Source organism: Zosterops lateralis (genome assembly GCF_965231275.1).
Source record: "Zosterops lateralis genome assembly, chromosome: Z".
Lineage (NCBI taxonomy): Eukaryota > Metazoa > Chordata > Aves > Passeriformes > Zosteropidae > Zosterops > Zosterops lateralis.
The window spans coordinates 53,149,850-53,174,444 of record NC_139800.1 but is presented as its reverse complement, the minus strand read 5'-3'; the positions used below and the strand labels follow the sequence as shown (position 1 = coordinate 53,174,444).

General features: G+C 36.8%; 1 protein-coding gene across 14 annotated transcripts in view; it reads left to right on the top strand.

Annotated features, from left to right (window-relative positions):
• PTBP3 (polypyrimidine tract binding protein 3) overlaps window positions 1–24,595 on the top strand; it is a 43,653-nt gene that overhangs the window by 5,568 nt on the left and 13,490 nt on the right. For all 14 annotated transcript variants that reach the window (XM_083883510.1, XM_083883512.1, XM_083883507.1 and 11 more), the window contains 6 exons: window positions 8,779–8,850; window positions 11,360–11,523; window positions 12,388–12,534; window positions 15,500–15,664; window positions 19,094–19,204; window positions 22,910–23,084. In XM_083883510.1, the coding sequence (XP_083739636.1) occupies window positions 8,826–8,850; window positions 11,360–11,523; window positions 12,388–12,534; window positions 15,500–15,664; window positions 19,094–19,204; window positions 22,910–23,084 (787 nt within the window). In that variant the 5' untranslated portion in view covers window positions 8,779–8,825. The remainder of the gene's footprint in view (window positions 1–8,778; window positions 8,851–11,359; window positions 11,524–12,387; window positions 12,535–15,499; window positions 15,665–19,093; window positions 19,205–22,909; window positions 23,085–24,595) is intronic.

The following is a 24,595-nucleotide window of genomic DNA, read 5'->3' as shown; positions in this document are numbered from 1 at the left end:
GCCTGGCTTGTAAATGTACAGTGGTTTTCTAAAATAGAAAACAAATGTATAGAAGTAAAATTAAGTGCTTTAAAAGTGTGAAAGTAACTTGAAAATAACTCTTCAGTGCTGAATCTTTCCTGCAGTGCTCCGTAACGTACTGTCTGTAGGGAACTCAGTTTGCTCATGGTAATTTTTTTCTTGCCATCACATAAAATCAGTTTCAACTGTTTGTGTGTATATTTATATGTATGTACGGTAATGGGACTTCTATGTAAATAAAAAAGTCACTCTGTCTATACTGTTCATCTGTAGCCTCTGCTCTAGATAGCTTGTTATTGGTATATACTGGTTGCTCTCTGTAGGGCTGAGGACAATAAATGCAGTCTTTAGTGTAGAATATTTAAGTAACAACATTATAATTAATTAGAATTTTTTATTTTTTGTGAACTTCATTTTGGACACATAGGGTCCATCTATTTTGTATAAAAAATTGATATTTTTAGTGCGTGTGTGTAACAAGTGTAGCCTAGTGTGTTGTGAAAGATGTTATGCTCTCTCAGAGGAGCTATTTATCATGGTACTGGTTGCCATTTCAGTGTGTACCTTAAAATATAAAGAGAGCAACTCAGAACACACATGTACACACACACAGAGCAGTGTCTCAGCAGGGTCCAGGGTTCTCAAAGCATACTATCCAAAGACTAGATTTGAACTGTCCTAGACTGAAAAGTGTTAGTCATTCACTTTTCAACCAAATGGTGAAATTTAAAACTGTAGACTTTCCAAAGGAGGCAACTTGTTTAATAACCAGTATTTTGTAAAGCACAGAGGGTGCATGGATTTAATTATTGATAAAATCCAGGAGTTGTATTTGAAAAAAAAAAAAGTATATTCATAGTTTTTTTTCTCAAAGTCATGTTTCTTGCATAGCTGGTTGTGTGTTTTACTGTTAAATCACTTCACAGTGTACTTTAATCAGGGGAAAATATATTTTTTTACCAACTAACTTGTGTGTTCCATTGAGAGATGAAAGAAATGAAGAATACTAGAGGATAAGTCATTGTGAAATAAAACTGAAGGGAGAAGTTCATGTTGTGTTACTGATGTAATATTTAGGTGAAGGAATAAGCAAGGAGAATAACTTTTCCTTGTACACATATACTGAAAAGATGAAGCATTAATTTTAACAAAAGATGCACGTTTTCTAGATATGAGGAGAATGTAAACAAAAATAGGGGTTTATTGCTGCTGTGCTATCTCCTGAGTCTGCCAACAGGCTGAGATTATGACTTTCCCCTCATTTATGCAACTAGTTTGTCAATACGGAAGATTTCATCTAAAGGATAATCCTTACAGGGGCTAGTTTATTACTGATATTTCCAAAAGGTGAAGTGAAAGTGGCCCCAAAAAACACAGGCCACTGCATGAGTAAGTTTCTTAGAGTGAGAAACTGATGAGAAACGTTGCTAACAAAGCAGAGAGGAAACCAAATACATGTGAGACAGAAAGGAGGACTGTAGGGTTCATAGGTGTGACCATGTTTTCCTTGCATACAACACTACTCTCCCAGAAAGCATTGAGGAGTAATTAAAAATTCAACTTGTGAATAGAAATACTGAATCTATTGTTGATCTTGAGGCAAATCTTTCACCTGCTAGAACAAGAGCTTATTAAACTCATAGTTTGTGATACACATCATCAAACAGACCTTTATTACTTTCCAACTTCTTTACTTTAAATGTGCAGTTCTTAGAGCTTTTAGTCCTAGATTTAAATGATCCTTTGTGCAGATGAATTTTCCTTTTAACAAAAAAGTAAAAATTCTTTTGGATGAAATCTTTAATTTTAAAGCAGAAAATTCAATAGTCAAAAACCATACAGTCAAGAACATGTGTCTTTAGAGTGTCACAGTTGAGACTGGAAAGACTTTTTTGAAACTATTTCTATGGCTTTGAAAATTTGTGAGTTAATTTCATGCTTTTAAGTTAAGTGATTGATCAATTAAGAGTCAAAGCTTTTTGGTATCTTCCTATGAATCTATGATGGTTTTTGGATGCATGGGAAGTGAGTTTCCTTCCCCCCAGTGTTATTTTCTTAAACTACGCTGTGGATATTTAGTTCTGCAAAACAATAGGAATCAAAGTGACAAAAGTAGATGTCTTTTATGCTGCAAGGTAGAGCTGCTGATAAACATTTTATCCTGGACTTTTTCTGTTTTCAGAAGGAACTAGGGTTAAAAATGGAAATGTTTCAGATAGCAATTTTCTAGAAATTTTTATTGCTATTGTGAACCACATAGTTGTTTTCTTTCTCTTTCTTCATGCTGTGCAAGTTAAACTATTTCCTTTGCAAGAGGAAATAAAATAATCCACAGTTCATCATATTTTTACTTTTATCTCAGTCTTTCTTTCTTTAAGCTGTTTACCATTACCTCTGCATATTTTGCTAACATCTTTCAATATTTTTTTTCGTTTTCTTTTAAATACGTCTTATTACATAGTTTAAGTGTTGTTACAGATCTCTTAGCAGTTAATTTAAATGGAAGAATCTCTTTTTTCACACACACTAGTTCTTTCATTAAAACCCCTCCTGGGTTTTGCTGTTACCATGTTGTTTGGCATTAGTGTCATGGGCTTTTTTCTGTTTCTTTCAGCTCTCCTTCTTTCTTGATTTTAACCTTTATTAGTAAATTGTAAACCAGATTGTCCAGTTATGGTACTTTATAAGGCTGTATAAATTTTTTTCTGACCAAGTTGAAGAGAGAGCTTAGTGGTGGTTTATTTGGGATTCTGGATGTTTAGAGCATGACTTGTGCATAGTAAAGTATAAAATGATGCAAAACCCTACACAGTGTGGGCTTGTATAGATACATTTGTGACTTTATATATAAAACCTTTAAATTTAAAGCCAAGTATCTTCATCTTCATTCTGTGTAGTGTTTATTTACAGATATGTTCCCATATTCACTTGCTTATCAAGAATTAGAATGAAGACTTTTAGTAAGAATTGTGTTGAGTATTCTAATGATAACTTGAAAAAGATATATATGTGAAAGGAATATATTGCAGTAACAAAGTAAATTTTCTTCACAAAAAACCTGTTAACTCCTGAGGAGAACTTAATCTTAACATATTTAAGGCTTAAGTTAGTTAGGAAGCATAAACATCAATCTTTGCTTTTAGTAAAGTTTGTATTTATACTGTCAGAAAACAATATTATTGGAAATTGTCAATGAGTGATGATATCACAAAGAAAAGCAGTCGTCTTTAATGACAGTCTCAGAGAAAGCTCTACCTCTGTGTCATGAAGCCCGCTGGATCTCTGGAATATTCATAGTGGTACATGGCTTATTGTCCTTTTGGATGAGCTTAAAGCCTACACTAAGTAGAGCTATTTCTGACTTTAAAAATGAAAATGGATATTTTATATTTATTAAAAAAATAAGGTTGTAACTCTTAATTTTACAGCTCTTGATAATTATATGCTCAAGATTGCTTTTGCATATTTTGCATCTTCAAGAGGAGAATGTTATATTCTTGTCCTGTATCTAGCATAAATACAGTGTACATAATATTTTTCTCCTAACATTTTAATTACTGTTACATAACTCTTTGGAAGTGTGCAACACCTTGTTACCAGTAAAGGAGGGAGCTTCGGTAGTTGACAACAGAGGCAGTGGAGGAAGCTGTGCTGCTGGCCGAGCCAGTGAGTGTTCAAGCCTACAGAAGAGCAGCTATCACTGCTAAGACAGTGCCTCTAGAGTGACTGGTGATCAGCAGCTTGAGCCTGTGTTTGAGGGGGTTTATAGCAGAGGAAAAAAGGCTTGCTTATTTGTGATCATTGCCTATAATTTCCTTTTCTTCAGCTTACTGAAATGGTAGGCTTCATCTATGTAAGGTCAGTTTATTTTTTTTACAAATATATGGCTTTGAAGTTTCCCATAGTTTGGCCCCACTTTCCGTGAAATCTTTTTATTTTGGTGCCAACAGCATTGTACTTCACATTAAATCCTCATTTTGGAAGGAGGAGCTGCATCTCCTTTGCAAAAATGAAAGAAAAAGAAAGTAAACAAATATAGCAATTATCTAGAGACATGCTGCAAAAGTAGAAAATAATGGAATTTTTCATTCTTCTCATGACCATTAGTTTTTGTTTTCATAGTCAGATTCTGTAAAAATTAATAAAGTATGCAGTAGAACAGTTAGTTTAAATATAACTGTGGTTTATCATTGGTATAGCTTGAAGTTGTCATGTTTTGAAATTTGTCCTTTTGGGGCAAATTTCAAGTAATTAATTTATTTTTCCATGCAGAATCTTGTAGAAAAATGTACAGTTTTAATTTACATTCATGGAAAGTGGTCCTTTTTGAAATAATTTTTTTCTCTTAAAATTGCCCATGCTCTTTTATCATAACAAAACCTATGATCATATTCTTCCTTATTGTTGACTTAAAAATAATAGCTTAGAAAGATGACTAGCTAAATTCTAGGAAAATCATCAGTACACATATAAGTTTCTCTGGAACTATCTCATTTCTAATTAATTGAACTGTACTGAAGAATTTGTGACTTCTAGAAAATAAGAGAGGAAGAAAATACTGCAGTTGAAAGGTGAGGGGAGGGTAATAAGGATGTTACTTACAGCTTTTCTAAAAATTAAAAGATTGTTTATAGAATTCGGTGTTTCCAGAAGTAATGCTAAATAGATTTCTGCCATAGTTTTAACACGTGGACATGATCTAAAGAAGGATTTTGCAGTACTAGACTTACCTTTCTGTTTCCAACTCTGACTCACACGGATTTTAGAAAACTAGAGTTGTGACTTTCAGATGTTTGTTTTATGTTTTAGCTATGAATGCAGTGGGTTTTATCTGGAATTGCAGAATCATTAGCATAAATTACTATCAGAATTTTAAAAATCGTAGAACAGCTGAAGTACTTTCAAGACAGGCACCTGTTGCTGTAGTGAGTTAATATGCCTTATTTAGTCAGGGAAATTGATCTGGTAGGTACAGAAGAATGCTTAGTTTCATTAACCTATCACTAAGTGCCACACTTTGTGGTGGCCTCTTATTGGACTTTTTACTCTGTGCTATAGATGTTACCTGTTTTTAAAGAAATGTCTAAGAGCAAACTAAGCTTTCTAAGTGGCTGGTTTCTAATTCTAACCCAATAATACAAGGAAAGAATAAGCTTAATCTAGCTGTAGCTGTTCTATTGCTCTTGCCTTAGTGGTCACCAAGTAATAATCCCCCAAAAATGCAAAAATGCTGCCTTGAAGTAGGAGAGGTGGAAAGTCTTATGGTGTAAAAAAGAAGGAGTCTTAAAATGTTAGATTAATGTGTTGAGAATGATGGAATGAGTGCAGGAATAGAGGAGGATGTTTCAGCCTTGGTTTGGTAGCTGTCTTTGTTTTGAACAATTCCATTTACCTTGTTTACCGCCGTCTGAAAGAGAGATTATTCATGATATAATTGGTACAGTCCTGGCACTCAGGAGGCAGGTGCTGCCTTCTGTGAGATAGGCTTTGTGCTGGAAGAAGTGTTTATCAGGGAAGGGTTAGGCAGCATGGTTACTTAGTCCTGCCTGCCTGTTCACTTCCAATGTGTGGCCTCGCAGGGAACTGGAGCAAGCAGGTCTCTGATATTATAGAGAGATATTATTTTAAAAATATCTCTTTCACATCTGTGTGAGAAAGAAAGAGATTGAACAAACAGTCTTTACAGACTGAAATTTTGTAATTTCTTTGTGTATTCTATATGAGCAGAGTTGTGAAACACTGAAAAAATAAATGTCATCTTTTTCATTAATCCAGAATATCTCAAACTTACACATTTTGTACTTCAACTTGAACAACTGCCATGGTGTCAATTTATCTTTGCAATCTTCTAGAATGTTTTTGCTTTCAGTCAGTGACCGAGAAGGCTTATCACTTGTAAGCTGGCTAAATAAGGCGATGGTGAAAAGGATCTTCTTAGTATTCTTGTACCTGAGAAATACCTTGGTCAGCCACTTGCAAAAACAGTGGCATTCCTAGCAGTTTTCATATAGTACCTCCTTCCAAGGGGCATGCTATAGTCAATAAATGTGTTATAATTGTATGGGTGGGTATATAACTTGTTATTGATACAAAAAGTTAAAAATTGGAATAGTATTTCAGTGGAGCATTCAGATAATAACAAAAAGCACAACCAAAATCTTTAGGTAAGATTCTAAATTCTTCTGTAAGAAACTAAGTTTTGTAGTCAGGGCTCTAGAGATAGCAAGCCTAGGCCAATTATTCTACAGTGTCTTGATTTAATGTTTCTTTGTTTTGTTTTTTAATACAAACATAGTTAAAAGTATGTCTATTTGAAAATACTCAGTGTAATCAAGTTGAAGATATGAAGAGAGTTATACATTTGAAATTGTGATGGTTCCCTGTATTGTAAGAAGCCCAAAGGTTTGTTGATCTTTAATTAAACCAAGTAAAACAGTTGCATGGGTGATGGGCTTGGGGTTTAAAGAGTTCTTTTGTGTTTAGCTGCTGTAGTGGGTTAATGGTTGTCAGTGTAATGGCTCAATCTAGGGAAGTATCTTAGGATATAGTGACTGAATGATGTGTCAGTTTTAAGTACAGGCACATGTCATGGATGGAGGTGTCATTTTGGTATAACTTTTCTCCTATTGAAACCGGTTTAGTCCACTGTTCTGGAGCAGCAATTCATTGTGTACTGCAGTGAGCTACAGTTTCACTTTTACAGATACAGAGAGTTGCAACACAGGTTGTAACACTGCAGCCATCTGAATTGTGTTTCTTTGTGTGTTTACTAAAAATAGAAGAGGTTGGGAAGTATTTTCTCCTGGAAATGAGGTTTGGGGTTTTTTTTTTAATACCAGTGTATATAAAACTAAATATGAAATTGTAAGAATACATGTTGGATGTGGTAATACACCATGTTTTTTCACAACCTTCTGGAAATAGGCAGAGATTTCTTTTGTTGAATAAATGCTAAGTTAAAAACTAAATTGAAGCCCCCACAATAGCAGTTGCAACAGTATCAGCTTTTCTTCCTGCCCTCCAGTAAATAAAAGGAATATTTGTTGTAATAAAGGACCATCATTTATACTTTCTGCACATACAGCTTTTGTTTAATTAGCATGATGTGCATTTTACAATCAAAATATGCTCTTTAGGTGCAATACCTGAGTGCTGGTATACTAAATGTATTGCAAATAGGGGAAAATTAATATCAGTATTGCATGTTAATTACATTCTAGTATCTGTACCAGTACAGTGTGATATGCATGATGTGTAGTAATCATTTAATTGACATTTCTTTAAAATGTCAGGGTTTATATTTTATAGTTCTCTTAATGTAGTTTTATAAACAGGGTTTATATTTTTTAGTTCTCTTAATGTAAAAATGATTTTGCTGTTTGCCACAATTAGATGTTGTATTTAAATATACTATTAAGATGCAGTTTCATGGCTAAAAATAGGTCTCTACTGTTGCTGGAGAGGAGTGAACATACTCATGTTTTCTTCCATTCCACACTAACACCTGTGCTTCTTCATAACAGCTAAATTTGGTTGAAAAGGTTTTTAAGCACCCTAGCCTAGTCACAGTCTTTGGTCGTGAATGACTTTCCCACACTAGGGAAGCAGCAGGAACACATGATTAACAAGGATGAAGAGAACCTAATTGCTCCTTTAAGCACAGACCCCATATAAGCCAGTACTCTGAGCAGTGTTTTTGCAGCCAATGCAAGCCAGCATAATGATGGCTTATCCTTACCCTTTCTTTGCGGTTGATCCTGCTACTTCTCAACTTTTCTTTCAGCTGAATAACTAATCTGACTCAGCTTAGAATGCTGGCAGGCTGGAGAATTGATTAATCTCATAGGAAAACTCTTGGGCACTCTTGATGCAAGATAAACCGTTCATGCGCATGTGGGAATACTGGACCAAGGGCAATGGGAAGTTCTCTTTCCACCAAAGTGATCAGGAGCTGTTTGGATCAACTTATTCCATCCTGTAGAATAACTCCCTTGGTTTCTATTTTTCATTAAAATGCTTTTATGGAAGAGTGTGATGAAAGTTTCAGGAAACCTAACTGCCTTTCAGAGGTGTTGTGGTACTTTATTTCTTGTTGGTGTTTTGAAGCTGATGCTTGGTTGGAACTAATACAGCGGTCTTAATGACTAAACAGGCATAACTGGAGATAGATGCTGGTTTTGGAATGAAGGACCTGTAGTACTCAAACTCTTTTCTGTCAGAAACTAGAGCCTCAAATTGTTAACACTCTTAAAGCAAATACTTTAATCTTTGTCCTAAGAATTTGATGGTAAGTCATAGGTATTTTTGAAAAATGTACTGAAAACAAGGTTTGGTTTTTTTAAATGTGCCATCAGTATGTTTAAAGATGTCTCAAATTATTTTTGCTCAAGGCCCCCTGTATCCTGTTGCAAATGCAGACTTTTGCCTGTGTGGCTGTGCGTTTGTGGAAGTGTTTTGCAGAGCCTGCAACCAGCTCATTTCTTTTCTTAGGCATTTGTTATTCTTGGTCTTTTTAAAAATGAACTGTAGTGGGATAGATTTAAATAAGAAGTGTAACACAGCTGAATCTGCTAATTTTTTGAGACATGGGAAAAAGTTATGTTGTTGACTTTTTTTTCCTCTGAAAAATAAGTTCTTGGCAGTTGTGGGTAATGTGTGGATGGTCTTGGGAAGAACAAGTAAAGGGAATTGTTGCACTTTTATTTTGAGCTTTCTCTGTAACAGCTTTTACTAGTAATCTTGTATTTTATTTCTTAGAGTGGTCCTGACAAGCTTCTTCTGGTGTCATTAACAGACCTTTTACCATGAGCAATTCTACTTCAGCTACAGGTATACATTTAAAAATAATCAAAGCTTTTCAAATCTTCTTTGTGTTGTTTCTTTTTCTTTGTTGTTTTGTGCATGTGTGTTGAGGAAGATGCAGTAAGTGTGTATGTTTACCTGTCATTTTATATCAGACAAGAAGCTGAAAGTGAGAGAAAGCTGGCTAATGTTTTTGTTAGAATTACTTCCAGCATTAGGTATACAGGGAGCGTTAAAGACCAATGGTTGCATGAATTAACTTTGTCAAATAAATTAACTAAAGCATGACATAGAAAATTGCCTGTCAGCAGTGGTTTCCAAATAGTTTATATCAGGGCAGAGGACAGAGCAAATCACCTTTTGGTAGGTGTCTAAGACTTGCTGTATTTTCAGTGGGGAAGAGGGAGGAGTCTGAGGAGCTAATTTGAAGATTTTTCTTTTTGATTTCTTTGAATTACATGTGTCAAGTTGTTTATACTTCTCAGGATCAGTTCAATATGATGTCCAAATGTTTCTGCTTGGCTTGAAATAGCATTAGTTTATAGCTCAACACTGTAATAGCTGAAATATGTATTATTAATTAACAGTGCAATGACTGATGCTTCCCACTGGTATCCAAGGTGTCTAAATGATATAGAGGTTTTTGGGATATATTAGTAGGCATTTTCATTAAAAATCATAGAAATCTAAAATTGAGTATGTCACTACTGAAATACATCTTTTTACCTAATACAGCTGCTTTAGCTGCAGCACTTGTTTTCTGTTGTTATGTTTGGGGTTTTGTGTATTTTTTGGTCTGGTGGGTCACATATCTAAAATTTGTGCCTCTCTACCTGAGGCTACTCAGGGAATACATTTGTACCAGTCATGAGTTGCAATTGTAATAAACTTCCCATTGTACATCAGGAACCAATTTTCACTTTGTTCATAAGGCTTCTTTTGGTCTGTCTGAAAGCATTTTTTTACTTTTACTCAATTGAGCCTACAGTTTAGAAAGGTGATAACCTTTGGCATGCTTTAAAGAATTGTTGAATCAATTTTTAAATTTAGATGCTGGAAGATACAGATGGTTATCACTCTGCATCAAAATTAATATCAAACCACAGCTGGAGAAAGCATGGTTTAAAAAACTATGAAGTTTATATTTGAGATGTAGCTAAAGTTTCACAAGAAAGAAGACACTTCAATAGTTTGCCACTTAGCTCCATTTTGTCACCTTTGACAGTGTGTCAGAACCCAGAAGATACTGCTTCTGCAAGTCTCTCTCGTATTAAACTAAAAGCAAAATTAATACTAGGCTTCATTTCCTGCTTTCTTTAGTCAAGCATTCCTTGACTTAGTATGAGTCAGGGACATCTTGTCCATTTTGAACCTGAAAAGTAACCAAATACTTTGTTAGAGTTTACTAGTAATATGTCCTGTCATGGCTTGGTACCAATATGTGTTTAAATGGTCATGTTTGTCTTAAAGTTCACATTTTCAGGAAACCATTTAAAAATTCTTGATGGAAAAACCAATGCATAATAGACTTTTCAGTTTTGCAGGTGGAGAATTGTTAAGTGTGGTACAGTGGGGGCTTTGATCATCCAACTTGAAATTTTACAGGCTTCCACTAATAAAAACACCCTCTGTAAACACCCTTATGCAGAATGACTTGTGTGAAGCAGTTCTCAGCCTTATGCAAAATATGAAATTTCTTACAAAGCTCATACAGAAATTTCTTCCCAATCCTTTGTGTTTCTCCTTGGAAGGCTAAATGCAGCAGATTAGGCGTTAAGGCTATCTCTCTTGCCTCCATTGCAACTACTTCTAGAGCAATATGGTTGTTCCAGATGTGGTGTTCTACTTAAAAATACTCTCAAGGATACTGAGTAATGTTCTTGAAATGTAGTCATTGGTCATTTACCAATCCAAATCAATCACTTAAAGGATCCAAATAGGCATATGTTCAAAAAAACCCTACTTCTGGCAGTATTTTAAAGTGGAACACTTAGGAGTTTGTATGGATTTCATGTTGTCTATCTTTTTCAGAGACTTTTTAAAACTTAAAATCATTTAAAAGAGAAGGCTTTCTTTAATAAAGTAAAAAGAAACCCCAAACCTTGAGTTAGCAACTCAGTAACAGAAAGAGAAGTTGGTGGTAAGAGGAAAAATAATGTATTACCTGCCAATTAGGACTTTTCCCTCTTCTGTGCAACTGACATTTTGTAAGTCTCTTATGTAGGCATTTGGTGAGACGTTACTGGCCTCCCATTAAAAAAACCTAAAACAACAGCAAACCAAAATAAACAAACAAGTCCAAAGCAAAGCCAAACATACCCCAACCTCCCCTTGCTATCAAGATTTGGAATAGCTGATGAGGTCTTCTTACACTGTCCCTTTGTTAGATGCGAAATATCCTTTAAGGTTCAAAGAACTATACCTAAGTCAATGTCAGTGCTGAGGCAGCAGTTTCTCTCCTTTAGGTTTTTATATGTACGCTGTGCAATGGGTTTGTCTTGTTTGCTTGTCTGTCTCCCTCCTTAAAATATTTTAGATAATGAGAAGAAAAAAGGTAAAGGAAACAGATCACCATATTCCCCTTCACGCGTCCTTCATATTCGTCAAATTCCAAGTGATGTTACCGGAGCAGAAGTTGTTTCATTAGGTCTCCCTTTTGGCAAAGTAACCAATCTCTTGATGCTAAGAGGAAAAGGTCAGGTATGTAATTTTCAATGTTTCAATAACAAGAGCAAGACTGAAGATGTGGTTCATGTTATGATAATTTTGATCTTGTGCTTGAGTGAAGTGATTGCAACAATGTCTAAATATTTCACTGATAGTGGAAGATTTTCATATTTTTAAATGGGAAAGGATGTTTTGAAATTTATTTTAAGTTTTTAATATGCTTTTGGATTAAATAATGAACTAGAAATTTGTTAATATTGCTAAACATTATATCCACTTTATGTGAAAACATAGATGATAAACAACTACATTGTCACTATTGATGACATATGTCTTCAAAGAGGCTGCCTGCTTGAGTTACAACATGCCTGCTAATTTTTTGACATCTGTTTAATCCTATTAGATGTGGCAGAGTAGCTTCTGTCATGAAGAAACACTGAAATCCTAAAAATAATAAGCATTAATTCAAAAAATTGTCTGGAACACTGAGCTGGATTAATACAATGCATAAACCGATGGATTTCTATTATTCTGTTCCAGCTTTTACAATCAGTATGCATATCAGCTACCTAGGTAATAGTGCTGGGTTTCAGGAATTTAACAAATTGATTTGCAGTGTGGTACTTATAGCAGCATTGCTTCCCATGTGTCATACTTATTCCACTTCTTCTTAAATGACATAGTGTACATACGTTGTAAAACTTTCTAAGAAAACCCACAAACTGAATAAAACAGCACCATAAACATGCATACACAAATGCATTTTATTGCTGAGCAAATCAGTATTGTATGTTCACATACCCTTTTTCTAGTGAGAATGGAATTGGGGAAAAATTATGCTTTTTTTCTCTCTTGTAAACAAAAGCAGCATTGAAATCAGCAATGTATTGGTTGCAGGCATTTTTGGAAATGGCTTCTATAGATGCTGCTGTTTCTATGGTGAACTACTACACTCCTGCTACACCTTGTCTCCACAATCAGCCAGTTTATATTCAGTATTCCAATTACAAGGAACTTAGGACTGACAATCAACGTAATCAGGCTGTAAGTACAATATTTTCATTTAACAGGATATAATTGCATGAGTTATGTACTGGTTGTGGCTAGGACAGAGTTAATTTTCCTCATAGCAGCTTGTGACAGGAAGTATTAAGGCCTTTTCTGCTTCTCGCATTGCCCTGCCAGTGAGAGTGCACAAGAAGATGGAAAGAGTCTCAACTAGGACAGTTGGTTGCAACTGACCCAAGGGATGTCCCATACCATATTATGTTGGACTCAGCATTGAAAGCTGTGGGAATGGTGAGGAAGGAGGGGTGTTCAGAGTTGTAGCCTCTTTCTTTCCAAATAATTCTTACGCTTGATTAAGTTCCTACTTTCTTGAAAATGTTTAAACACCCCTCTGCTAATGGGGCAGGTGATTAAACACCTTGGTTTGCCTTACTTGCACATTTTGCCTGTTCAGCTGTCTGTAACTGAATCCATGAGTTTTTTCACTTCCACTCTTGCATTTCCCTCTCCCATTGTGCTAAGGGAAAGTGACTGAGCAGTTGTGTGGCATTTTGCTGCATACCAGGGTTAAACCACAACACTAGTAAATAAACAGGCTGCTTGTCACTATACCAGTAGACAAATTCTGACATATATAATCTCAGTAACTTCTTACAGACAGGGAACAACGAAACCATAAAAGTATTGAGGAGGGGCTCAAGTTCAAAAATCATTTATGATGATGACAACCATGAAATAAAGTGAAGGTGGCAGGACTCCTTGTATGAACAAGGAGCTCCTGACTGGGCTTAAACAATAAAAGAGAAGCATAGAAAAGTTGTAACCATGAGCAGGTGACCAGCAGGGTTATAGAGCATTATCTAAATATGCAGGGATATATTTGGGAAAGTCAAAGGCCACATGAGTTGTCTCTGATGAGAGATGTGAAAAGCAGCAAGTTTGGTTCCTATCAGCAGTAGAAATAAGGTTAGGGTGGTGGTTTTTTTTTTTTTTTTTTTTTTTTTTTTTTTGTTTTGTTTTGTTTTGTTTTGTTTTGTGTTTTTTTTGTTTTTGTTTTGTTTGTTTGTTTGTTTTAATTATTATTTTAAATACATGGGGCTGCTGCTGAATGGAGCAGGGACAAAGGATATGAAAAAGGCTGAATTACTGAGAGCCTTCTTGCCAGGCTGTAGTGGTTAAGACTTGCCCTTGGTGTTACCAAACACATGAGAACTGTGCAAAAGTCTTGATGAGGGAAGTAGAGAAGAATCACATTAGAGAATATTTAAACTAATTGGATAAACAAAGAGTCTGTGGCCCTAGTGAGATGCACTTTTGAATGCTGAGGGAGCAGATTGATATCATTGCAATGCCACTGTATGATCTTCAAAACATTGTGGCAGTTGGGAAAAGTTGAGGACTAGAAAAAAGAAAATCCTTCTCCTGTCTTAGGGAAGGACAACAAGGAAGATCAAAAGAAAGATCTGGGGAACCACTGCTTGATCAGCCTTACTTTGGTCCCTGGGTAAAGAATGGAGCAACTCATTCTGGAAATTATCCCCAAAAATTCTAAGGAGAAGAAAGAAGTTAGTCATAGTCAAGCACAGGTTTTTAAAACGACCTTATGCCTGACCAATGTGATGACCTTTTATGGTGAGATGTGTGGATTGGTGGATGAGACAAGAGGATATTGTTTATCTCTACTTTGGCAAGACTTTCAGTGTTGTTTCCAGTAGCATGCTAATAGATGCATGTTTCCAGTAAATGCAAATAGATGAACTAATTAATGCAGCCTACTGAAGTGAACTGTGAGGTGATTTGAAAGGCTAAAATGGTTGTGACCAGTGGCATAAATCTGGGGTCCAATCACTAGCAGAGTACTCTAGGGCTTAATACTGGATTTTGGATTCCAAAATGAATTTCAATTGACCTCCCGTTTAGGTACATAGTTATATACTGTGATACAAGTTATATACTGTGATGTGGATATATAAAATTATTTTTTTCTCTGTATGAATGTTGACAGTAGTGATTTTGGCCATAAATCATTCATTTGTGCTGACACAAAAGTTACTGAAGTCTTGCAAGATTGTCAGTCTGGTAAATATTATTTCCCTCTTTCCTCATCTGAGATTGCTGGATTGGTTTGTTATCTGCAAAACCAAATAAATAATGAGATTTTTGTTTTAAGGATTTGGTTTGCATAGCAGTGTCAGGAACAGTATATGTATATTTGCAAAAAAGAGACCTTGGGTCTCTTTCTGAATATTTTCAACTTGGTACATGGCACTTGCTTTCTTCTGTAACAGCATTGTTTACTTTTAAAAATAAGCTGTCTGGCACTTACATTTGAGTTTTATCCAAATTTTAAAGAGAACATAGTAGAGCAGCTGAATACTGTTACTGTCCTGGTCCCTAGGCTGAGCCCTGAAGTACAGATTATTTTTATATTTTTCTGAAACTAGATAACATGTGCCATGTGCTCTGTTTAATCTGTCTTCCAAAGAAATAGTGTAGCTGAGTAGTGTGACTTCAGGTCACAACACTGCATTAGGAAAGAAACATCTCTCCATAGTCCTGCTACTCACAGGAAGTATGAAGACATTTTTGGGAAAAGCCCATGAAAAACAAGTGAAGAGATTTGTGTAATCACAGAAGTCTAGTTTGAGGAGTGAGATTTGAACCTATTTTTTGTGGTTTATGACTTTGCTCATCAATAGAAGAGTAGGGTGTGCACCTTTAAGTCTATCCCTACCAAATTTTAGTTCCTGAAGAGAATGAAATCCTAGTAAAGCTAAAAAATAGTTGTAATTTCGTGAATTACACTGACTAGTTGTAGGGGAGGAGCATGGAAAGTGAGAGTTATAATTTATTTATTAATGTGGGATTTGAATCAATAATATGAAGGAAATATGGTGTTTTGAAATTATGTTTTATGTCCTTTTCATTTAGGAGAACTTTGTATCAGTATGAATAATTTATATGTAAAATAATTGTGATCTCTGCTATGACTTAATTTCAGAGACCCCAAGCTGCATTGCAAGGTGTGAATGCTGTGCAGCATGGAAACCTGGCTATTACAAGTGCTCTTGCTGCTGAAGGTGGGATCCTTCCAAGCCATGGTTCTGTTCTTCGAATTGTTGTTGAAAATGTTTTTTACCCTGTCACTTTAGACATACTTTATCAGGTAATGAGGATTGCTTTAAAAAAGTCACAATCTGTTTCAATGTTGCTACTGTAAATCCGTTAATTTTTTAAGTACCTGTGGTTCCTGAATCTTCTGAGTGAGTACTGTCTCTTTAAAATAATTTCCTGAATCCAGGTATCTAGGTTTGAAATAGTTCTATGTAAATCCAATTCAAGTGAACAGGACTTCAGTACAGACTCAGATTTTTGTGTTGTCTCATTTAGTTCCTTGTGGAAGCAGCAACAAACTTGAACTGTTAATTCTGCTTTAATAATAAGCTAGTGAAATATTGAATCCAAAGCGCACTTTCTGATGAGTAACCCTTATAGTTTGCTTTGTATTTAGGGTTTTATATTCACTTCTATACCTCAGTGCAAGTGATGTAATATGCAAATTGCTTGGATAAATGTTTTTGATTGTTCATCTTTAGAATGGCATTTGACTACCTCTGAAGGCTTAGAATAATGGTAGGCTATGGTTATGAAAGACATAGCTGTAACTTCTGCTGGGTGTTTGGACTATGCTATTGAAAGCTCTAAGTTTAAAAATAATAACATTGAGACCACTTCTTTGTGTCCAGAGCGTCTGTTGATACTTTACAAATATTGCAAAGTTTTTCATACTTGAAGCTTTTGTAATTGGTAGGAATTTATGCAGTAAAAACCATGCCCCACATATAAGTTTCTTAAATAATACAATTTAGAATAACTGGGATAATTTTGTAGGAACCTGCAGTCCTGGAAGATTCTTTTCCTGCTCTGCTAAGATCTCAAACCATAGTTGTTTTTAGTAATACTCTGTTTTTCCTCTTACCTCTTAAAATTTTCTGTTTCTCTGTATCCCCTCACCATGACACTGATTAACTGGTGCACATATTAGTTGTCACTTGGATGTAGCAATTTGCCTTTGTGTCTGTCTTTCAGTGTTGCTCACTCTTTACTGAACTTGTGCAAATACTATGTCAGCTGCTTAGAATTATTATTGCATTCAGAATAACCTCAGAACAAGCTCCTTATTTGTGGGTTATGGGAGCTCTACTAGTTCTAAGAATGCAACAGCAAAGAGGAAATTTGTATTAATTTACTTTTGTTTGATTTTAGTCTACTTCAGTGCAGCACAACTATGTTTTCAGTATTTGAATTGCTCTCACTCAACTACTTTTCCAGTATGCCTTGAAAATTTGGCAATATTTGAGAAGGGATCTTATTTGGAGTTTTTAATAGGGGTCAATCTCCTCTAATTAAAGCAGCACTTTGTGCCCAATAGCTGCAATCTAACTTTTACTTTGTGTGGTAAGGCTAATAGAAATGAGTATTTTCACTGACAAGTATAGCATCTTATGGAACACCAGCAAGCAAGCTGTCATCTCATACTTGCACTGTATTTTGTAAGCTGTCTTGCTTTCAAGAAATTAACTTTTTTAGCTACAATTCACCTTAAAATATTTATCATAAGAAGTTGAAAATTCAGTGTTATCTTTGCAGAAACAAAATTGATATGATATATACAGTGTCTTTAGTTTTAAAATCAAACAGGAAGGAGTGCATTTAATTTCATTACCTTAAAAAGATCTGTTAAATTTTCTGGATAAACATGGAAAAACATATGTTGAGAAGCTGTATTTAGGCATTTAAGAGGAAGTGCTTTATGAACAGGAACTCAAACACTAATTCTGAATTGCTGTGAGAAGGTTTCTGTTCTGTTTTCAATGTCTAAATGATGACTGCAGCATTAAAATCTTGTTTCTGAGAGATAGAGAAAAACTGGGGACAAAGGGTTGGGACATTAGTCTTGTATTGATTCTAGGCCTAAGAGGCTGGAAAGAGATGCTTCTTATACTTATCTATGGCTTTCCCTTCAATTGCAAGTTTAATATTTCTCAGGGGTTTCTGCTTTACTGACTTTGCATTGATTCTAACAGTTTATTTGAAACCTAATAGTATTCTTCAAACTAACCTTTAAACTTTGACTGTTAATTTGGACTTCTTTTTTTTTTCTGCACTTGCATGATTTGTCCTAGCTTTAATTTTGTCACTCTTTGTGGCTTTGCTTTTGTATAGATACCTTCATGTAATGCACATTTTCATTTTGAATGTGTATATATTTAAATTCAGCCTTTAAAAGTATTTCTGCAATGCTTATGTTTGCAATAAATCAAAAACTATTTGATTATAAAGTATAGCGGTTGGTTAAAATATAGGTCTTTGTCTTTCTTCTTCCCTCTTTGTTTCCTAGTTTAGGCAATGGGTCTTAATAAGCACATGAACTGTTTAAGTTGTATTTTTGTTCAACAGATCTGCAGATTTTGTCTAATATACAGATCATAAAGGTGGATACTTTGAAATGCAGTTTGCAGTTCCCATCTCAACTGCCTTCCAGTAACAAGGAATACTATTGATAGAAATAGACAGATCCATCAGGTCAACAGGTGGCTTCATGGTGTACTTGAATAAATTTTGGGTTTTTTGACCATGAACTAATCTATTCAACATCTGTTCTACTGACACCTGATGTGGTGCGCCTTTCCCAGAGGGGAAAAAGGGTTCTAGTGTAAGAGCTAGTGGCACTTGTTGATGGAGCTTTAAACTAGCTTGGAACAGGGAAGGGTAATGTGTTTGAGCTGGAGAACAAGAGGCTGGAGAGCAGCACTGTGGAAAGGGACCTGAACATCCTGGTAAATGGCAACTTGGATATGAGTCAGCAGTGTACAAAGTCTGGAGGGAAAGCCTTATGGGGAATGGCTGAGGACACTTGGTCTGTTCAGCCTGGAGGAGACTGAGAAGGGACCTCATTGCAGTTACAGCTTCCTCAGAGGGGAAGTGGGAGGAGCAGGTACTGATCTCTTCAGTGTTGTGACCAGTGACCGGAGGGGGGAAATGGCATGAAGCTGAATTGGGGGATGAGGGTGTTGGGCACTGGAACAGGGTCTCCAGAGAAGTGATAACAGCACCAAGCCAGACAGTTTCAGAAGCCTGTGGACAATGTTCTCAGGCACATGATGTGAGTCTTGGAGTGTCCTGTGCAGAGCTGAGAACTGGACTTGGTTGATGATCCTTGTGAATCTCTTCCAATTCAACGTGTTCTGTGATTTTATGACTTGTAGAGTCCATTTCTCAAACCTCAACTCTGATTCATTATCCACAATTTTTCTGCAGACACTGGACAAATACCTGTTTGGACTGTCCTTCCTTGTTCATAGCTAATTAGACATTACTAATTCTTTAAGGAAATTTTATCCTTCTTTTCCATCTTTTGTAGCCTTTCTTTAATTATTTTTTTAACTGAAACAAAATTCTGAGTTCACACAATTTTTGTTCAGCTCTTACAACAGAAATATTTTTCAGAAATTTATTTGGAATATTAAACACTAGTTTTTAGTGTGCATGGATTATTCACTGCTTCTTAAAGCCCATATTTTTTCCCTGACAGATATTCTCTAAATTTGGCTTTGTTGTGAAGATTGTCATGTTCCATAAGAACAATCAGTTTCAATCTCTGCTCCAATATGCTGATGCAATGAATGCATATTATGCCAAAATGGTAAGTATAGTGTATTCAGCTTGATTTTGTTTGTTTTTTGAGGGTTTTCCCTGCTTAGGGACAATGGAACCATTAGGAATATTTTGACTGTCAATTTTGTGATTTCTTATCATTCTAACAATTTTGTTGCACATGAATTAACTTTGACATCTCTCTTTAGTTAAGAGGACAGCACTCTGTCATCACTTGCAAACAAATATATAGTATATACTCCAGGACGTGCATGAGTCTATCAAAACAAAAATCATTGATAATATTCCCTCACAGTCTTCTTAAGGCTGAACAGGCCCAGCTCCCTCATTTTTTACTAGTGAAAGAGATGCTCCAATTGCTTAATCATCTTTGTCGGTCTACACTAGACCCTTTCCAACAACTCCATGCCTCTTTTGGGCTGAGGAGTCCACAACTGAACACAGCACTCCAAATGTGGTCTCATCAGTGCTGAGTAGAGGGGCAGGATCACCTCGCTTGACCTGCCGGCAATGCTCTTTATAATGCACCCCAGGATGTTATGGCCTTCGTGGCCATGAGGACAGATTGCTGGCTCACAAGCATCTTGTGGCCCACCAGAACTCCCAGGTCCTTCTCTCTGGAACTGCTTTCCAACAGATCAGGCCCCAGTCTGTGCTCTGCATTTGGTTTTGCTGAATTTCAGAAGGTTCTTCTCTGCCCATCTCTCCAGCCTGTCGAGGTCCTTCTGAAGGGCTGCTCAGCCCTCTGGGGTATCACCACTCCTCCCAGCTTTGTGTTGTCAGTGAAATTGCTGAGAAGGCTTCTGCCCCTTCACCCAAGTCATCTTTAGTTCTCATATAAAGGGAGCAGGAGGTAATAAATAGTCAAATGTGTAGAAAAGCTTTTGCAATCTTTCCATGACACCTGTGATTCAAGTCCCAGAGAGGCAGACTGGAGACCTTTTTACACAATGGTCAGGTCAGTAGATGGGTGCCTCTGTTCACTGTAGCAAGGTGTCACCCACAGCAATTATGCACCACTTCTGGGTGTTCTTGGGTACAAGATCTGTCTGCTCTGTTGTTTCACCTGAAGTCATGCCCAGGTCTGGGGACTTAAATTGGAAAAGACCCTTAAGGCCAGTAAGTCCAATGATAAATCTAATGTTGCCAAGTTCAATTCTAAACCATGTCCTGAAGCACAACATCTGCACATCTTTCAAATACCTCCAGGGATGGTGACTCCACCTCTTGCCTATTCCAATGCCTCATAACCATTGTGATGGAAAAAAATTTTAAAATATCCAGTCTAAACTCCCCTTGCAGAACTTGAGCCCATTTCCTCTTGTCATGTCACTTGGTACATGGAAGAGGAGGCCAACCCCTCCTTTGCTACAGTTTCCAACAACCCCAACAACAGCTACAATGCCGACATTGCTACAGTTTCCTTTCAGGCAATTTTAGAGAGAAGTAAGGTCTCTCCTGAGCCTCCTTTTCTTCAGGGCAGACAGCCACAGCTCTCTCCGGCACTCCTTACAGGACTTGTGCTTCAGATCCTTCATTAGAGTCCCTCATGTAAGAGTCAGTTCATGCAGTTGAAATTTCCAAATCAGTATTCCTATTATCACCTGATATTGTGTGTTTAGTGGGAGAGATGTAAGATTAGAAATATAGGAAGTCAAGTCATGCTTAAAGTTGTGTTTTGTCCAATTGGCACAAGGTGATATAATACTAACTTCTGGACTACACTAGAACTCTACACAGGATGTTTAGGTAAGGATAGTGGCAGCATAATTGTCTACTTGGTGTATAAAAAGAGGGCTTAATACCAGATAGTGAATAACTGTTTGGACACAGTTTCAAGGTGAAAATATATAATGGTGGAATGGTTTGGATTGGAAGCAATCTTTAAAGGTCATCCAGTCCAGTCCCCTGGAGTGAGCAGGGTCACCTTCAACTAGGTTGCTCAGAGCCTTGTCCAAGGGGCATCAGCCTCCTCTCAGTGCAACCTGTGCCAGTGTTTCATTACACTCATTGTAAAAAACTTCTTCCATACAGCTAATCCAATTAACCCTCCCAGTTTAAAACCATTACCCTTTGTCCTATACCAACCTGCCCCACTGAAATATCTGTCTTGATCTTTCTTATAGGCCACTTTCAAGTACTGAAAAGCAGCATGTAGTGGTTTCATATTCTCCAATTTCTCTTTCCGAAATTAATGTAGTGATTTGAGTGTCTGCTAGAATTATTTACTCTTTTTCTGTTGTGAGATGGGATTAGAAGAGAAGCAAAGCAGGCCCAAAACTTAAAAGGATATAAAGACAGGCTTATTAACAAAACTACAAGAGAGAAAAATATTTAATAAGAATCAGAATAAAACTTTCAAAATACCTCTTCTCTCCTCCAACAGCTGTTCACTTTCCCACTGATGACATAAGAAACAATACCTAGGATTTTCAGTCAGTTTCACCACTTTAAAATAGTCTTTCATCAGTTCTTAGGGAGAGGAGCCTCTCTTAGAAATCCCATGGAGACATCCCCACAAGAAAAGAACAGTTCTCTGGTGGCTCCCATGTCACGAATCTGCAGCTGCCCAGAAAAAACTCTTCAAACTGTGAAGTCCCTCCCATTTGGTAGCTTTTCTCACAGCTGTGCTCATGGGCATATCAGCTTTTTTAGGGTACAGTTTAAGGATGACTGTTCTAGTATAAAACAAAGCTTCTCTATCATCTCTAAAGTCATCTTCATCTCAAAAAACCAGAGGTCTTCTTTTTCTCTGGGAGCAGAGGGCTTCATATCTCTTTACCTTCCTCTGTTCAAAATTCCCCATTAGATCACAGCTATGACTAGAACTTTGCATACCCCCCCAAAAAGCATTCTGTAAATTACGGATGGATATTTTAGTCCATTCTCCATGCCCTCACAAGAGGAGTCCAGCTCAAACTAGGCAGCTCCTCAATCTTCTTCTCACTTAATACTGTTACTCTCTCTCTCTTCACTGACTTCAGTCTCATGCTGTGTCTCTCCGCATCTCACTCTGTCCTTCTCTCACTTGGGGAAAGGTTAGTGCTTTGCAAGTTTCATCTGTGCAAGGAAACAGTTAACATTCTCCCAAGTCTGCAGAGGACATGATTGTTCTTCCGGGCAGTGGCTGAAGGTGGCAAAATCAGGCTGTGCTGCAGCTGTGCCAGGATCTTGGCAGCCAGGCCGGCTGATAGGCGCTCCCCATACCCCTCGGTGGCACTGCGGTGAGCCCAGCCGCTGCCGGGGCCTGGCGGACACCTCCCACGGGGTAGGCCTTCATGCTGGCTGGATGTTAGTAGCTGCTAACACCACCCCCTTCCCCTGCTGGTGGCTGCTGGGGTCCAGGGGCTAGACCAGGCCCAGTGGGCCTCCCAGGAAAGGCCTGGCCCGGGCAGGGCCCAGCCCCCCCGCCGGCAGCAAGGAGTGGGCGGGGACCAGCATACCTCTTCCAAGGCCGGAAGAAAAAGGGAAAGATTCACGAAATTCTCTGATTTTAATGTGTGTATTCCCAGAGATGTGTCAACTTTCTACTGGTTTAACCAGATATCGGTATTCAACCCTCGTCACTGACGGGGTTTTGTTATAGCTTCCTAGAAAAGTCACTTCCATAGGTGTTTTCCTTTCCTCATCAAACATCAATAAATGCAAAACCAGCGCACTGCAATAAGATAAATTTACAGTAGTGGCTGCCATGATGTGTTTTCTCTCTGAAAATGTAATTATTTTTCTTCAGTCTCTGGATGGCCATAGTATCTACACTGGGTGCTGCACTCTGCGTGTTGATTTCTCCAAGTTAGCTAATCTAACAGTGAAGTACAACAATGACAAAAGTAGAGACTTCACGCGCATTGACCTTCCTTTTGGTGATGGCCAACGAACTGTGGAGACATCCTTATCTCCTCCCTTTGGTAAGAAACCTTCACTTCTAGTGCTAAATACACACTGAGATCATAATTTTTGTGTCACATTTATGCCCTGGCTTCATATTAGATTCATAGAAAGGTACATTTTGCATACATTTTTGTTTGCTACGTCCAGTAAAACTTGTATGGAAAGCATGAAGTCCAGCTCATGGTAAATGAATATCTGAAATAATAATATGAGGAGTACTTGTAGGCAATAAAATGTCGTAAAAAAGCTACAAAATACTACTAAAATGCTGTGAAATGGTGTCATTGGTACAGGTAGTGTAGTAAATATTGCATATCAGAATCATCACAAATTGATACTGGCTGCCTAAAGCTGCTTGAAAATAAGTGTTTTTAGGGTATTAGCTCTTATTTGTTTATATTTTAAGAATAATTGAGTGCTGCAAGAAACAAAACTAAGAAAATCCAAAATTCTATGCTTATTTATATATGTCTGTACTCATCTTCTAAAATATAAAATTTAAGAAATTTCTGAAATTTTAGAAGTCATTTGGCATAGTGGAGACAGTGTCTGCTTGAAGTGATGCTGGAGAAACATTCACAAGACAATTTGAATGATTTTAGCTATTTTTCTCTCTCTTATGACAATCATTAGTAGTAAGACACAGCTAACAATTGTCTTAACTGTGGAATAGATATCTAAGTCCCTCCAATTGATTAGCACAGTAAAAAGTGTGGGAGAATAATTCCCTATTTTCCTTTACTTTTCTATGGCAGCTAGGGAAAATAGGTTTGGCTTGATTTTTTGGATAGTTGAGTCAGTTAGCTTAGATTAGAATAAGAAAGTGAGTTGCACTCACTGCTTGCTTGATTTTTTGTCTTTACTGCTTCCCTTAAACATAGGCCTTGGATCTTTATGTAATGGACAACTGTCATTACGGTCTGGGGCAGAGGAGGATGGTGGAATTTGCCATACAGCATTATAGAAATGCACTGTTACAGGTCTAATATATTCTAATTAATTAGACTTGCACTATTTGAAATGTCAGTGGAAGGGAAAAGTACAATTAGGGTAGTTTATTTCTGCACTTCCTTGTAGGGGAGAAATAACAATGCTTTTCGAGAATAACACATGAACATTTCTCATTATCTTCTCCCTCACTCTGACAAGCTTCTCATTGCTAGGAACCTTGTTTTGTTTTACTGTAAGAATAAGAAGTGCTGGAATAGTCTGATGTCCATATCAAAATTTGTCTGAGGTACATTCACAGTGAAGCAGCTGCACATATATTTAAAAAAAACAATAAATAGCTGTAGATGGGGAGATGCGTGCTTCCTAGCCTTTCCTTTACGTGCACATATTGTCATTGGCGTGTTTTGAGATACTTAGTTACAGAACACGGGCAAAAGATGTTCTAAGTCATGTGAGTACTTCCATTACCTCTTCTTACTAGTGGATCTTGTTTTGATGTAGAATTATAAGACAAAGCTGGGAACTATCAGAATAATAAACTGTTTTCTATTGTAGACTTGAAGTTATCTTTATAGCA